The 14,785-nt window shown below is 52.4% G+C and overlaps 6 protein-coding genes across 6 annotated transcripts; 2 read left to right on the forward strand and 4 right to left on the reverse strand.

The window, feature by feature from the left end:
* Window positions 1-320: 320 nt before the first annotated feature.
* DACRYDRAFT_20266 (urease) lies at window positions 321-3,789 on the reverse strand. Its single transcript, XM_040771867.1, has 13 exons — window positions 3,695-3,789; window positions 3,420-3,643; window positions 2,733-3,369; window positions 2,348-2,683; window positions 2,071-2,295; window positions 1,951-2,016; window positions 1,799-1,901; window positions 1,638-1,750; window positions 1,580-1,588; window positions 1,226-1,512; window positions 1,031-1,169; window positions 824-950; window positions 321-764 (listed from the first exon to the last, which is right to left on the reverse strand). The coding sequence occupies exons 1-13, from the start codon at window positions 3,737-3,739 to the stop codon at window positions 559-561; spliced, it is 2,517 nt and encodes an 838-aa protein (XP_040631458.1). The 5' UTR covers window positions 3,740-3,789; the 3' UTR covers window positions 321-558.
* Window positions 3,790-4,457: 668 nt separating this feature from the next.
* DACRYDRAFT_43334 (uncharacterized protein) lies at window positions 4,458-5,630 on the reverse strand (the record flags this gene model as incomplete). Its single annotated transcript, XM_040774536.1, has 1 exon — window positions 4,458-5,630. A coding segment is annotated over one exon (1,173 nt), but the record flags the coding sequence as incomplete, so codon positions are not given.
* Window positions 5,631-6,218: 588 nt separating this feature from the next.
* Window positions 6,219-7,454, reverse strand: DACRYDRAFT_104450 (uncharacterized protein; the record flags this gene model as incomplete). The annotated part of the gene is made up of 1 exon (XM_040767928.1): window positions 6,219-7,454. The coding sequence occupies one exon, from the start codon at window positions 7,452-7,454 to the stop codon at window positions 6,219-6,221; it is 1,236 nt and encodes a 411-aa protein (XP_040631460.1).
* A 2,300-nt stretch (window positions 7,455-9,754) lies between these two features.
* Window positions 9,755-11,001, forward strand: DACRYDRAFT_47676 (peptidase C14; the record flags this gene model as incomplete). Its single annotated transcript, XM_040774775.1, has 6 exons — window positions 9,755-9,865; window positions 9,916-9,997; window positions 10,046-10,131; window positions 10,188-10,248; window positions 10,303-10,539; window positions 10,595-11,001. The coding sequence occupies 6 exons, from the start codon at window positions 9,755-9,757 to the stop codon at window positions 10,999-11,001; spliced, it is 984 nt and encodes a 327-aa protein (XP_040631461.1).
* A 301-nt stretch (window positions 11,002-11,302) lies between these two features.
* DACRYDRAFT_113964 (Metallo-dependent phosphatase) lies at window positions 11,303-12,638 on the forward strand (the record flags this gene model as incomplete). Its single annotated transcript, XM_040769732.1, has 4 exons — window positions 11,303-11,450; window positions 11,502-11,631; window positions 11,681-11,878; window positions 11,941-12,638. The coding sequence occupies 4 exons, from the start codon at window positions 11,303-11,305 to the stop codon at window positions 12,584-12,586; spliced, it is 1,122 nt and encodes a 373-aa protein (XP_040631462.1). The 3' UTR covers window positions 12,587-12,638.
* A 980-nt stretch (window positions 12,639-13,618) lies between these two features.
* Window positions 13,619-14,465, reverse strand: DACRYDRAFT_43143 (uncharacterized protein; the record flags this gene model as incomplete). Its single annotated transcript, XM_040774533.1, has 2 exons — window positions 13,619-13,834; window positions 13,890-14,465. Coding segments are annotated over 2 exons (792 nt in total), but the record flags the coding sequence as incomplete, so codon positions are not given.
* Window positions 14,466-14,785: the final 320 nt, after the last annotated feature.

Genomic DNA, 14,785 nt, shown 5'->3' on the forward strand with positions numbered 1-14,785 from the left:
ATACATCGGATCGGCCCCGGCCTGGCTGTCGGGCTGACGATTAATCTCAGCTTTCCGGTTCAAGTCCAGACCTATGTACTAGGAGACCGGCTGGTCACTGGCTGGACGAGTCGGGAGCGGTGTCGGATCCCCCCTCCCCACCCCCATCCCCATCCCTGTCCAAGTGCTCCTGTAACCACCTCGGCTGACTGGCCACGATCACGATCACGATCTTCAGGGTATACGTCCGATCGCCCGATCCTGCTTGTCTTCCTGGAGATCATTATCTCTCGTAGGAATTGTACTTCGATTCACATTCAGATTCTCATTTGTTTCACATTCTTATTCTCATTTGGATTCACGTTCGTTCACTTACAGCACACCCAATCTGTGCGCCATATACCAATCTGCTACTTCCCCGGTCCCGGTGCATCGTCAAGTACAGTACGCCACAGACTTCCACCCGTCAACCTCCTCACTATCGATCTTCGTTTGTTCGTTCGTTCTTTCTTTCGTCAACTCCATCGCGCTAGAAGACATTATAACTCCTTCGTTCGATCGCTCGTCCACTCCACCGTGCTAGAAGACGTTGTACCCTCTCCCAAGCGGCAGTTCTCTCGCCGGTGGGACACTCGCCAGCACCCCATCCGCATGGACAGCATACGTCTCCGGGTCGACCCTCATCCTCGGCATGGCAGTGTTATGCTTCATATCCATTTTAGTCACTTTCCTGCAGTCCTTTACTGCTGTGAACCGTTTAGATAGGTTGTAGCTCGCGATTATCCCTAGAGCGGGTTAGTTGGCTTGGATGTTGCTGTTGCGAAGGCAGGGGGGGGGGGCGCACCGGATTCAATCGAGATGGACGAGACGAAGGAGACGCTGTTAAGCGCTGCTGCGGCGGGGTAGGAGCCCCACATCGGCCGGGAGAGGAAGGGCTGTACAGTGGGTATGCTAGCGTTCGCATCTCCCATCTATCCGCCAGGCGCAGGCACAAGCGCAGTGGCAGTAGGTCAGCTCCGCGGCCAAGGTGAAAGGAGGGGGGGGAACGAACCTGGGCCCATGCGATCACTCCCGATTTCAGGACCATCTCGGGCTTCGTACCAAAGTTCTCTGGTTTCCACAGCACGAGGTCAGCCAGCGTCCCCACGGCAACCTGGCCTATCATGTGACTCATCCCGTGCGTGATCGCCCTGCGCTCGGTTGGGGATTAGGCGCCCACGTGTGGATGAATACGGCTCCCACTTACGGGTTGATGGTGTACTTTGCAATGTATCGTTTCACGCGCATGTTGTCCTTCTCCTTTGTATCGCCCTCGCTCACCAGCGGGCCTCGAACATCCTTCATCTTCGCCGCGGTGCGCCAGGTGCGACTGACGACTTCGCCCACCCTGCCCATCGCCTGAGAATCAGAACTGATCATCGAGATTGCCCCGATATCATGCATCACATCTTCTGCCGCTACGGTCTCGGCGCGGATGCGCGATTCTGCAAAGGCCAGATCTTCGGGGATCGACTTGTCTAGATGATGACAGACCTAGATTATCGCGCACCGCGTAGGCAGGCGATTAGACCAAGCACAGCCCGGGACGGCGGGATCTTACCATCAGCATCTGTTGGAAAAAGTTAGTTACGCTTAGGGTCTCAGCCGCTCGGGCTCACATCCAGGTGCTCATCCAGGGTGTTGGTCGCATATGGCCGAGTAGGGTTTGTCGACGATGGCAGAACATTCTCTTGCTCACAGACTACAATGATATCAGGCGCATGCCCGCCACCTACATTCACGCTCAGGTGATCGGATCATGCCAAGTAAGAAAACGCACCAGCGCCCTCAGTATGATAGGTATGTATCGTACGATTCCCGAATGCCGCAATCGTGCTCTCAACAAAGCCAGACTCGTTCAGGGTGTCGGTGTGAATGTTGACCTGGGTTCCCGATTATTTCCCGCACCGCTCCCAAGGTTTTCCCACTCACTTGTACGTCATACTTATCCCCTACATCCAGGCAATTCATTATGGCAGATGGGGTTGAGCCCCAATCCTAGGAGACTCCGAATCAGATGATGTTACCCTTATGCACATGCGGATCACGTACTTCGTGCAGCTTCAGACCCGCAGCACCCGCTCTGACCACATCTTCCAGTGCTTCTGGTCCGGAATCATTCCCTTTACCCGTAAAGGCAAAGTTCATGGGAATCGTGTCGGTCGCCGCTAACATCGTCCGAATGTAAAACGGCGAAGGTGTGCAGGTCGTCGCGTTTGTTCCCGCGCTTGGACCAGTCCCTCCACCAATATGGGTCGTCACTCCGCTCGCAATGGCCTGGGAACATGTGTTCAGGCGAGAGAAGGCGTGATACGCAGGGGATGCGCACCTCAGTCCACTGCTGCGGACAGATGTAGTGCACATGGGCGTCAACCGCACCCGCCGTGACAATGAGCTTCTCGCCGGCGATCACCTCGGTGCTCGCACCGACAATGAGGCTGGCCTCTACGCCTTCCATCACATCGGGGTTTCCAGCCTTACCGATGCCGGTGATCTTTCCGTCTTTCACGCCAATATCAGCCTTATAGATACCGCTCCAGTCGATGATCAGCGCATTCGTGATCAGCAGATCCAGCGCAAGCGCAGAGTGTCGACCGGTCGCTTGGCCCATACCTTCCCGAATCACTTTGCCCCCGCCAAACTTGCACTCGTCGCCGTACACAGTCTGCTGATGCGTTAGAGACGAACGATGACGAAAAGGCTGCCACACTCACATAGTCTTCTTCAACTTCGATCCACAGACTTGTGTCCCCTAACCTCACTCGGTCCCCGATTGTGGGACCAAACATCCCTGCATATACCTCCCTGCTCACCTCCTTCACCTCTGCACCGATCCATGCAGTCGGCTCTGGTACATGCGCAAATCCTTTTTGGATAAGGTTCCTTACGATCTCGTCGGTCCTGTCCAAGTCTACTGTGCCGGACGCCAGGCGATTTCCCCCCGTAATGACCTGGTTTCCGGCAATCGGCACAAGCGTCACAGTCTTCACATCTCCGGGTTCGAAACGCACTGCGGTCCCAGCCGGGATATCCAACCTCTTGCCATATGCCTTGGCGCGATCGAAAGACAGTTGCGGGTTCGTCTCGATAAAGTGATAATGGCTGCCGACTTGGATTGGCCGATCCCCATTGTTCGTAACTCGCAATTTGGTTCTTTCACGACCTTTGTTGAGATGAATCGGCTCCCTGCGAACGATCACAGCACCTGGTCCCGCTCTCCGTTCATAAAGCTCGTGCGCGTCCAAGGGGAACTGCTGATTCGAAGGAACGGGAAGGAATGAGCCGTAGAGAGCCGCATTGAGGTCTCCATTGTCCGTGCATATAGGATCGTGAACAGTGACTAAGAACACCCTGGGTTCATTTCAGTCAACTCTCGCACAATATGGTGTGTATATGCGCACCCGTCTGGGAACGTTCCCTCAACCTGGATCTCATGGAGCAAGCTCGGCACAGCCGGTAGCACATGCCGCCTCCCTAGCATCTCCTTGCCCTTTTGCATGAGCTGCGCGACGGAATGGTTACCATCTCTGATCAGCTCTTGTAATTGAGCCGCAATGAGAGCGGTCGCCTCCGACTGATTGAGCTTCAGACCTCGGGCGAGGCGCTTCTGGGCGAGAGAGCCTAGCTGGTCAAGTGTAAGCAGAAGGCCGCAACTCTGGTTGTCCAGGATGCTTACAAGGTGTAGGGTGAGCTTTGCCTCTTCTCTCGGTGAGATACGCATGAGCGAATCTTGAAGAGAGCAGAGTGGCAGGCCATCCCCGCTCTCTCCCCCGCCTCCGATAAGGCGAAGCCTTGTCCTTGGCGCAGGGAAGTTTGATCCCCTGTGTGGTGATTATCTTAGCAACACGTGATGACCATATTTTATTTCACGATATCAAAATATTACAGTCGTACCCGACCTTTCGCATACCGGTGATATCGCATACCCCCAAATTTGGAATGGGTTGAGCGGGTGACGGGCCCCGTCATTAGGGGGCTCACTAGTGAATATGCATAACCCCCTGATTTCGCATTTGCATTACCAGCCTGACAGTATTTTCATATACATATGCGAGTCCGAGGCAGGTCTGGAGTAAGATTTTCATAAAAAAAATAAGGCCATTTCAGCTCGATTTTGGTAATAATGACTTATGTTTGGCGACACAAAGAGCCGACATGCCATTTCCAGGGAGAATAAGGTCAGTATTAGCCAATCATAAGAGCTCTTTCTGGCTCCCCCCCCTTTCGGAGTTTGATTTTAGCTGTTATGTCCAACATGTTTTGCTTCCGAGGACCCCTCCGATCGCATTACCCCCCATTTCGAATGGGTTCCGGTCATGACGAAGGGCTTCCGAGATCTGGGGTACGACTGTATATCCGAGTAAGAGAAATAGTACCGAGGAGAATATAAATAGTATGAACTTTGCATGGGACCAAAAACAAAGAAAAATGAGACTGGATTACACTCCTGCATGAACGAACAGCGCCCAGCGGTACATCGGGATGTTTCTTAATCGAAACTGTCGGAGAGCAAGGTGCAAAGATTCAGCCGTATTGCGGACATCTGGCGCCCTTCCATCTTTCATCAGGTAATCATAAAACATGCGAGTCAGAACTGGCCCGTCCTGGTCCGCCATCGCCCATTGCGTTGCCACAAGGCTGCGGAACCCGGAAACTTGCATTCCGGCTGTGAGATGCATCGACTCATCTGGTAACAGCGAAGTCTGTCGAGCCGTATGGCAAGCAGAAAGGAACGCAAATTGGGCATTCCACATGCGTAGGCGAACGATGCACGAGAGGGTGAGCTTTCCGTCCTTCAAGCAGAAGGCACTGTCCAGCGGATTCGTAGAGTTCCAGGTCGCATGTGAGCAACAGTGAAGCCATTCGTGTTGAGGGAGTTCTTCAGCAAACCGTGACACTGTTGCTTCGGCTTCCGAGAGATAGGTCATGTTCTCTGAGAAAGGCGAATCAAGCAAAGCGTCGATCTCTCGCTCCGCGCCCTGCAAAACAGGAAAGTTATCAACTTTCGGTTGTGCCACAGCAAGCAATCGGTGACGGGTCCCATCCCCAGCGGACGAAGAAGTACAACCGCCACCGCTCCTTGAGAGAATAAGGCATGATAACGTCCCGGTGTATGAGGTGACAAAATCGTACATGCCAAGCTGATCTGATTGGCATGGTCCAGCGCAATGTATCGGCAGAAGGCTGAGCATTCCCGTGGGCATCAGCCAGACTCTAAAAGCGCTCCTGGAGTGACGGGAGTCACGAATTTCCTGCAAAGCTGCTGCAATTTGCGAGAATCCGCCATCCCACAGACGACGGCTGATGCTTTGAAGTACCCGATTCATGTAGATGGAGCCTTCGCGATCTTTGGTGCATTTGAGAGCCTGATGCCAGGTGTACGCCAGACCGCTAATGACCTTGTCAGAGAGGCCCTTTAATGGAATACATCGGATTTGTCCAGGGCCTGTGACAATTAAAGCGTCTGTCCGATATTCGCTGACGTTGATAACCACAATCGGTCCATCTCGAGCCGCCTGGTGCAGAGAGCGGCACCGTGGGGCTTCGAGGAATGTTTCGAATCCCTTGAATTGTCGCACTTGTTCAATCAAATCCTCCCATCTCTCTGCCAACCGTCTACGGCGCTGTGAGCGCTCTTCCTCCAGCTCCTGTGAACCTTCTGGCGCAGCACATTCATCATATTCAAGGGCTTGAGACACTTGTAGCATCTCTGACGCCAAGTTCGGATGAGCAGCTTTGAGTTCTTGCAGATCGGTTCTGAGCTCAAGGATACACTGACGAGCAAAAATAATGACACGTCGCGCAGAAAGGGACCCTCGCCGTTTTTGGTGGGAAATCCCTATCGGAGATAATGCACGCTGTCAATTCACTCCATACACAATGTTGAAGGGAATGACCTCACCGAAAAAAACGCTCATATCTGAATGCTGGTCACCGGAGAAATTGAGTAACAAAAGAAATTTCTGTTATGAACAACATTTTGGAGCAATGGAACCCGGTCAGACGTCACTTTGAGAGCTCTTGCCTATGTAGGGTCCAGAACTGGTCCAAATGCAGGTCACATTTCTCTTTGCCACACAATTCATATGTAGAAGATTTTTATATTAAGTTTTTCCGCAGAGTAGTGTCTCTCTGGGTCAGTTGTCTGGAGAGATATTCTTCCATTAGTTGTTGCGGAATGAGCGAGATGGAATGGGGCATTATCTCCGATAGGGCTTTCCCACCAAAAACGGCGAGGGTCCCTTTCTGCGCGACGTGTCATTATTTTTGCTCGTCACTGTAGATCTCCATATCATCGATCGACCATGTTCAAGTAGTTCAATTGCATGCTGGAGATTGTTGATCTCGATTGAAGCAGCCGCAGCATTACAAGCAAGAGCTCCAGACGCAAAGGTCACTTTTTTCTGTCGGTCGCGAGTGTTCATCCCTACCCATGCCAACCGAGGAAGAAGCGCGACGGCGACGCAGTATCCCTTTGCCGCTGCCCAAACGCATCCCGTAGTGTATGCCAGCATCCCGCCGGCGACTGCAGCCTCAATGCGATCTTTCACAGCAGCACTGAGGTTTGTGGAGGCGATCTCGTACGTATCCAAGGCGGTTAGAAGGTCCCGGCGGGCCCCGAACTTCTTGAACCTGGCTTGATACGCTGCAGCCAATTCCGATAGATAAGGCGTTTTATGGGCAAAGGAGACATTCGAGTATTTCTCCAGCGCCTCAGTGACATAAGTGATTGCACGCTCGATATGCTTCGGCTCAGCCATCGCGTCGAAAAGGCGCCGAAGCGTTCGAGCGTATCGGACCAATATCGCAGGACGTTGATAACCAGTGTTGAATGACTGCTCCAGAGCGGTTTCGGCAGCTGCAGTGCTTTTGATGAGGTCCTCTTGATTTCCGCTCAGCTCGTATCGATAAAGGAGCAGTTCGCCTAGGTACGAGAGATATGCCGCTTTGTGGCTGATCAATGGGCTTGAGTCAACGCATATTTGACCCAACTCAATCGCGCGATCAAGGTCAGCTCGCTCTCTATCTCGCCTGAACTTCTGCCCATAAGCACAGGTGAAGTTACGATAAAGGTCAGGCATCCCGTGCTTTGCCCAAGGGATGGGCCTGTTCTTGGAAGCATCGGAAGCCTGTTCGAGGAACCCGATAGCGTGTTTGAAATCCTTGTCGTCCCCGCTCAGCGAATATCGCAGACGGTAAGACCAGCCGAGAGCGGCGAAAGCGATGGGAATTTCTTCCGCCTGTTCAGGAAAGATTCGCAAAGCTTCGTAGCCAAAAGTAATAGCTTCGTCCGAATGCTTTGGATCTCCACCTTCTTCACACAAGTTGCAAAACGAAATGCAGGCGTTGGTGGCGCACTTGGCATACGGAAACAGGCGGGAGCTAGGATGGACACCGGTCAAAGCCAATCGCTGATAGTTTGCGGCCTCTTGCATGCTGTAGAGGGCGCCATTGACGGCTCGAGTTACTCTGAGGGTGTTTCCAAACTCGTTCAGAAGACGACGGGATGTATTCTTGAGCCACACTTGTTGTACAACAAGAGTAGCGCCTTGGTGGCCAAGGTCGGCGGCTTTGTGAATTATTTGGTGGGAGCGATTTCGCAAATATTGCTCTCTTAGGATGTTGGACAGTGTTGAGAGCACGTATGGGTGACATCGGAGATTATGTGATAATTCCAGGGCTTCTTAGCAGGGCTTCTTAGCAGGGCTTCACGCGCGTAGGTCTCTCCTTTAACCAAGCAACGCTCAGGCCTTTCAGCACTGACACCATACCACTGGCACATGATTTCTGATAGAGCCCACAACGCGTAAATTCCGAGCGCGGTGTTCCGTCCATGATGTTCGACGACCTCTTGTAGAAGACGACAAGCTCGAGGGTATTGACCTGCATCCGACCGTATTGTTGCCAAGGCCCCGAGAGACTTTGCGAAGCAAAATTTGAGTTGACCGATGAAAGGGAGTGATTCTGGGTGTTCATGGTAGATCGCGAGTCCCTTGTCCAGTAACTCATACGCGCTTTCAATATTCTTGGTGACACAGTATGCCTCAAACAGGGTGCCGTGGACTTCGCCCAATCGGAAAAGAACTTCAATCCGCCGTGCTGGTACCAACGGTAGACCACTTATCAAGGACTGTAGACAGTGCTCGGCCGCATTAATGTCGTCCTGACCGCCATCTCGGTCAAAGCGGAGTCGGTGACAGCGAGCTTGCAGGATCGTCCATTCAGGATTAGAGGTTCTTGGCGGTGAGGGAGGACTATCCAACGCTCCCAGACACTCGGAAATCGCGTAATCGAGGTCGGAATCGATTCCGTACCATTCATAAGATGATAGCGCCCGATCAACACGTTCCACAAGAGTATCGACGAGCTCCATGTGTGATTGTTGGCCACTGTCTATTCGAACACTTGAGTGAATAACCTACATTAACGCATATGAATGAGGGGAACACTTACCGTTCTGAGCTGTCTGTCTTGAGGCACGAACTCGAGTATTTGTGTTCTGCTTTCAAAACAGTCTCGATTTTTCGATGTCATGCAGACATTGCTACATGCTACACCCACAGCAGCAATAACTGGACCGAGTTCCCCCCGATGTTATTGAGGAGTTTGCTTCAATGGAATTGACAACTCGCAAACATTCTGCTCCGGACCGTGAGGAAAGGCGATCGAAGATCCATCAACGTCAGAGAGTCAGCACATCACCACAGTCGGATCTCCTCTCCGCCCACGAGACTAAACTTCACAAGCATCATAGCGACCATCGTTCGGACAGAAGCCCGCAGCAAGAAAGTGTATGGGAAAGAGCCGCCCAAGATGCTTACAGCACAAGAACGTGTTGGAGAAAGCTGCCAAATCACACCGCCAATCAAAGAATTCAATTCCGGGCTACTGCGGTCCCTGAATCTCCTTCGCCAGCTCGTTGTTTCTTTCCCACCACCAGCGTCGTTCTCTATTCATTTGGTTCTCCTGTACTTTTGCTTCTTGCTCGAATTTTACGCTCATATTCAAACATGTCCTACTACGGTCCTCCTTCTAGTCCTCCACCAGGGCAATGGGGTCCACCCCCACCTCCGCCACGGAATTATGGGTGAGTATTCAGTTCTCCATCGAGGCATTGCATTACGCGCCCAGTTGCGCAATTATCCGCCCATGCTGGGTTGTGCCCGAATTCTCGGGCAAGTACGTGCTGCGGAGTGTTTCGTGGTACACCGCGATGCGATTGCATTCCGACGTTGCACATGTCTTGGCCACTAGTCTGAACTTGCCAAGACAAAGCACGGACCACTCCCAGCACCGAGTTTCGACCGCCAGCCTCTGTTTTGATGCGTGATAGAAATAGAACATGAAGGCTGACAACTTTCATCTAGATCTTATCAGCCACCGGAAGGTCCGCCGCCTCATGGTCATCATCACCATGGCGGTCACATCCACTCATACGCACCACCTGAAGGTGCCCCCTATGGTTCGTATGGGCCACCAAGCGGCGCTCCTCCAGGATGGAATCAGGGAGGAGGGGGATATCCTGGGCAGCAGTACAGAGAGGAGTATGGTACCCAATCGTACGTCATGCTGGCAGGTCATTCAGACTTGAAACTGATGATAGATACAGGGCATACAACGGAAATGGACAATACGGTGGTGGATATCAACAGTATGCACCCCCTTCTGGACCTCCGCGTATGTGGATTTCGAACTCGAATGATGTCCCCGCTGATGTATGCGCATATATTCAGCTATGCCTCCTTCCCAGATGCAGAGCTATGGTCCAGAGTTTCAACAGAATGGCCAAACTGCGCACCCCTATTTCCAATACTCTCAATGTAATGGGCGAAAGAAAGCACTCTGTGTTGGTGCTGCCAAGTCTTATTGACTTCTTGAGACCTGACGATTACACAGATCGGAATCAACTACTATCGAACGAGCAATGAGCTGAAAGGATGCGTCAATGATGCCAACAATATGCGTAACTTCTTGTGTCGTACGTACCCTATTCCTATTTAAGGTCAAGATTCTGATTTTTACACAGGTCAATTTGGATACCAGATGGACGATATTGTCATGCTCACCGACGATCAGTCAAACCCTCGGTCTATTCCCACTCGTGCGAATATTGTACGTCTGGTGTTAATAGATGATGAGCAGAAATGGGAATTGATATGTTGTATCAGCTACAAGCAATGCAATGGCTTGTGAGAGATGCGCAGCCCAATGACTCGCTTTTCTTCCACTGTGAGCATTTTGCACATTTTTTGCGGCGTTCTCCCCTTCTAATCGATGCTGCAGATTCCGGTCACGGTGGCCAGACCCCTGACCAGGACGGCGATGAAGAAGATGGCTATGACGAAGTCATCTATCCAGTCGACTTCGAACAGACCAGCCATATAGTGGATGATGACATGTTCTTCATTATGGTCAAGCCCTTGCCGCCTGGTTGCCGGTTGACTGCGATCTTCGACTCTTGCCACAGTGGCAGCGCTCTCGATCTTCCTTACATGTATTCTACGGAAGGCAAGATCAAGGGTATGCAGGGTCTCGTCCATCAAGATTGGTCGATGAGTGCTGACGCTTTGCCCAGAACCCAATCTGCTCGCTGAAGCCGGGCAAGGTCTTCTGCAAGCTGGTCTTTCTTACGCTCGCGGCGACATCGGAGGCTTGATGCAAAATGCCATGTCGTTGTTCAAGACAGCTACAGGAAGCGAGGCTAAGGCAAACCGGTATGCTCGACAGACCCGCACTGCACCATGTGACGCTATATCTTTCTCCGGTTGCAAGGACTCTCAGACATCGGCCGACACTGTGGAGGCCGGCCAGGCTACAGGCGCGATGAGCTATGCGTTCATCAGAGCGCTCTCTGAAAACCCGCAACAGAGCTACCAGCAGCTTCTTATATCTGTTCGCCGTATCCTTTCGAACGAATACAGCCAGAAGCCGCAGCTGACAAGCTCCCACCCTATTGACACTAACATTTTATTCATCGCGTGAGATCTGAACAATTCTCTCCCAAGTATCAATGTACCGCCAATTCCCTGTACGGTTATCGAAATGAGAATTGAGAACAACCAGACGATTGTATTTATGTAGAACGCCTTTGATGCAGTTGTAGGTCACACGAACAATCTATACTTTGATTGACGCCCATGAAGAAATGTATTGTTTGTGGCGGTGCCAATGGTATGGCAAGCCTTCTTTCCCTGATCTCCCCAACCATATATATAGCCAGGGTATGGTGCTGGCTGATGACTTGTCCACCTTCCTCATTGATCTCAAGAACAACCTGCTATCCATGAGCACGCGCCAGTTCGCATACGGCGCTGTCGCCGCACTCTGTATCCTCAGCCTTACCTGGTACACCCTCAAGCCAGGCGCTGAATGGACGAAAAGCGTCTCGTTCGCAGATGGAGAAGTGGTACTGGACCCCAGTGGAATTGACTGTATGTTCAACACATTGCTTAACGAGAACGAAGAGGTGACATGCGTTACAGTCTCTGGGAAGGTGGACTTTGGGAAGTACCGATATAGGGACATCATCCCGGTTGAGGAGCTGCATCTCGAGGATCCAACGCGACGGGTCATCATCGTTGGCGATATACATGGGATGTGGAAGCCCTTCCAGTGGGTATACTTATCATCTTTACTTCATCGGATCTAATTATTGTTCAAGAGAGCTGATGAACAAAGTCGACTACAACTCGGAGAAGGATATACTCTTCCATGTCGGCGACGTCATCGCGAAAGGCACCGACTCTGACAAGGTACTCAAGTGGCTCATAGACCATAACATACGAGGTGTCCGGGGTAATCACGACCAGAAAGTGATTGGCTGGCGAATCTGGCAGGATTGGGTGGAAGCCGTGCCTGGGTACGCTCCCCGATTGAGCTTCTACTCATATCAGGCGCAAGGATACTAAGCAGTCACTCCAGGGGCAAACAATGGCTTAAGCGCGTGGAGAAGTTCACCCACTCGGAGTTTACGAGCCAGCAAGTGAAGCACAAAGAGTCCAAAGCGGATAAAATGCACCGTAAACAGTTCGCATTCCCAGACGACCGAGACTGGGTCTGGTCGAGCGAGCACTACGGGATTGCGCGCAAGCTCACGCACGAGCAGTATGAGTACTTGCTTAACCTGCCGTTGACGATCTCGTTCCCTGGGATGAAGACGCACCTCGTACATGCGGGGATATTGCCCCATCAGCTGAAAGAGGAGAAGCCAGACCCATGGAGCTTACTTAACATGCGCTCGGTGCTTTCCTCCGGCGCTGTCTCGAGGAAGTTTGATGGCACTCCGTGGACGGAGCTGTTTAACCACTACCAGCAGAGTGGGGAGGACGCGAAGAAGGAAGACAGGGAAGCAGTCGTCTTTGGACACGCGGCAAAGCTCGGACTGCAGGTGGAAAGGTGGACCTTGGGACTAGACACCGGATGCGTGTATGGAAGGGAGCTCACGGCAGTGGTCATCAACGGAGGAGATGTAGACGCAGTGGATGTGAATGATACTGGTCATGGAAGGAAGGTGCACGTTGGGAATACCACGGGAAGGCTCTGGAACGTCGATTGCAAAGCCCCATAGGCTTACTTACGAACGCAAACACGCATATTGGACGAGTTGACATGTACGTTACGTTAGAGCTTGATTATGCTGTAAAGTATAAGAAATTGGGCAGGCTGCACTTACAGAGTAGGTAGAATAGGCATTGTTGGTATCCGCCTCATAGAGGAGATCCTCGAAGACCGTATGTGTAAGGGGCATTGTGGGCAGTTTCAAACATGGCGATGTCCAGTCGCTCGCGATCATGAGTGAATCTACATAGCAGTCACTACAACCATGACAGTGTCGAATAGTCACCTCTTTCAAGTCGGTTTGTCAGCTGAGTATTACTCACGAGCGGCACACTTAGAGGGGCAACCTAGAAGTAACCAGGGCATACAATCACAGTCAGCATATCATTCTCGGCACTGCGCAACGTCAGTTGTCAGTGTCACACAACACCAGTCGTCAGCAGTTAGCCGTCAGCCACAATAACTTAAGGAAGAACAAACATAGTAAGAACAAGAGGAAACGAAGGATGACGTATTTCTGCACCTCAACCACTTTTTAGCGCGATTCCAGTCTGTCAACAACGGTTGGAGGGATGGAGAGTGATCACGCTGGCGCAGCGGCTTGTTGGTAACCCATAGCAGCATAGTATTGCTGAATTTGTTCTGGCGTCCACTGCTGTTGTTGACCGCCCTCGTAGCCAGCATACCCGGCGTACTGACTCTGGTCGTATCCCTGCTGGCCATCCCCCAGCGCGTTGGAATACAGACCTTGGAAGCCAGCCTGCTGAGGGTAGAACCCGCCTGCCATACGCTGGTTTTGTTGCTGCTGCTGAGGAGTGATCCACATCTCGGGCTTGCGCCATGGTGGGATATTGGAACTGTCGTGTGTGGCATGCCCACCAGAGGCACCACCACCGCTCTCACCCAACTCAGCCATGAGCTGGTCATACTCACTGTCAAAGCCGGTTCTGGGGCCTCCGTTCGTTGGGCCGTTGTTGTGCTGCGGGAACTGCGGGGTTCCACCGCCGTGCGAGAAGTCGCCGTTCGGGTTTCGCTTCTGTGTACAATCACGCGCCATGTGGCCAGCATTGCCGCAGAGACGGCAGACGATGTTGGCCGTGTAGTTGCGTTGCTCGGGGCAGTCGTACTTGCGATGACCAATGTTACCGCAGTTCTGGCAGACTTGATTCTCGTCGTCCCGCAGGGTGCCATTGAGTGCGGCGAGTTCACGGAGCTGGTTGCGCTTATGATCGTTCTCGCCTTCAGGAGTAGACGCAGCCTAGAACGACAGAGTCAGTATGCTGTCAATAGGGCAGTAGAGAAAGAAGGCTTACTGTCTCAATAACCTTGTTGATCAGGTCCACACAAGCAGCCACCTTATCTTCAGAATCAGCCATGACAAGACAGTGCAAGTCCTCGTCTGCATCATCTGCGAATTGGTCTGGCTTGCCCTTTCCCTCTTTCACGCTACCTTTTCCACGAATGGATATCTTAGCGCCGCTCTCTCGCTCCATCTTCTTCAAACTGTTGCCTCGCGGACCGACCAGCAAACCGAAGAAGTTGATCTCGGGGAACTCCTTGACTGGGATGTACACCTTGTCCTGTATCCTGTTCCTGCGCTGCATGTGTTGAAACTCGAGAGGAGGGCGGAAGGTTGCATCGCTCTTCATTGCACGCTCGATGAGGCGGACGCGCTCATCCTCGAGCTTCTTACGGTAGCGAACCTCGCGTGTATTCGACCTCCGACCATGGGCATCGTACGTCGGTGGCGGGGAGGGTGAACGCTCGCGCTCTGGGGGGATATAGTCGTTCAAGCGCAGCTTGCGGTTGATCTCTTCGAGCCGAACCTGGATCGCGTAGTTATCCAGATCCTGTGCAGTCACGCCAGTGGAAGAGACGGCGGTGGGTAAGCCAGGGATGGCAGCTTTGGTAGTTTCGTCACCCCATCGAGAACGGCGCTTCCGGGGAGCACTGGGGTCTTGAGAAGCAGTTGTAATGAGATGAAGAGTGGTTGGGCGTAGTGCTGACTCACCAGGAGGAGGTTCAGGCTTGGACTCTTCCTTAGGACCCCAGCGTCTATTACCAAGAGGCACGTCGTTCGTTCCTGTGATCTGCTTTCCACGCCAGGACATTGTGAGCTTCTTGATATGAGGAAACTAGGGATAACAAGTGAGAGCAGAGCAGTGGTGGTGGTGGTCAGGAGGTAAGAGCGAGAGCAGTGAGGGCGCCA

The sequence above is a fragment of the Dacryopinax primogenitus genome (genome assembly GCF_000292625.1).
Source record: "Dacryopinax primogenitus strain DJM-731 SS1 chromosome Unknown DACRYscaffold_3, whole genome shotgun sequence".
NCBI classification, from domain to species: domain Eukaryota; kingdom Fungi; phylum Basidiomycota; class Dacrymycetes; order Dacrymycetales; family Dacrymycetaceae; genus Dacryopinax; species Dacryopinax primogenitus.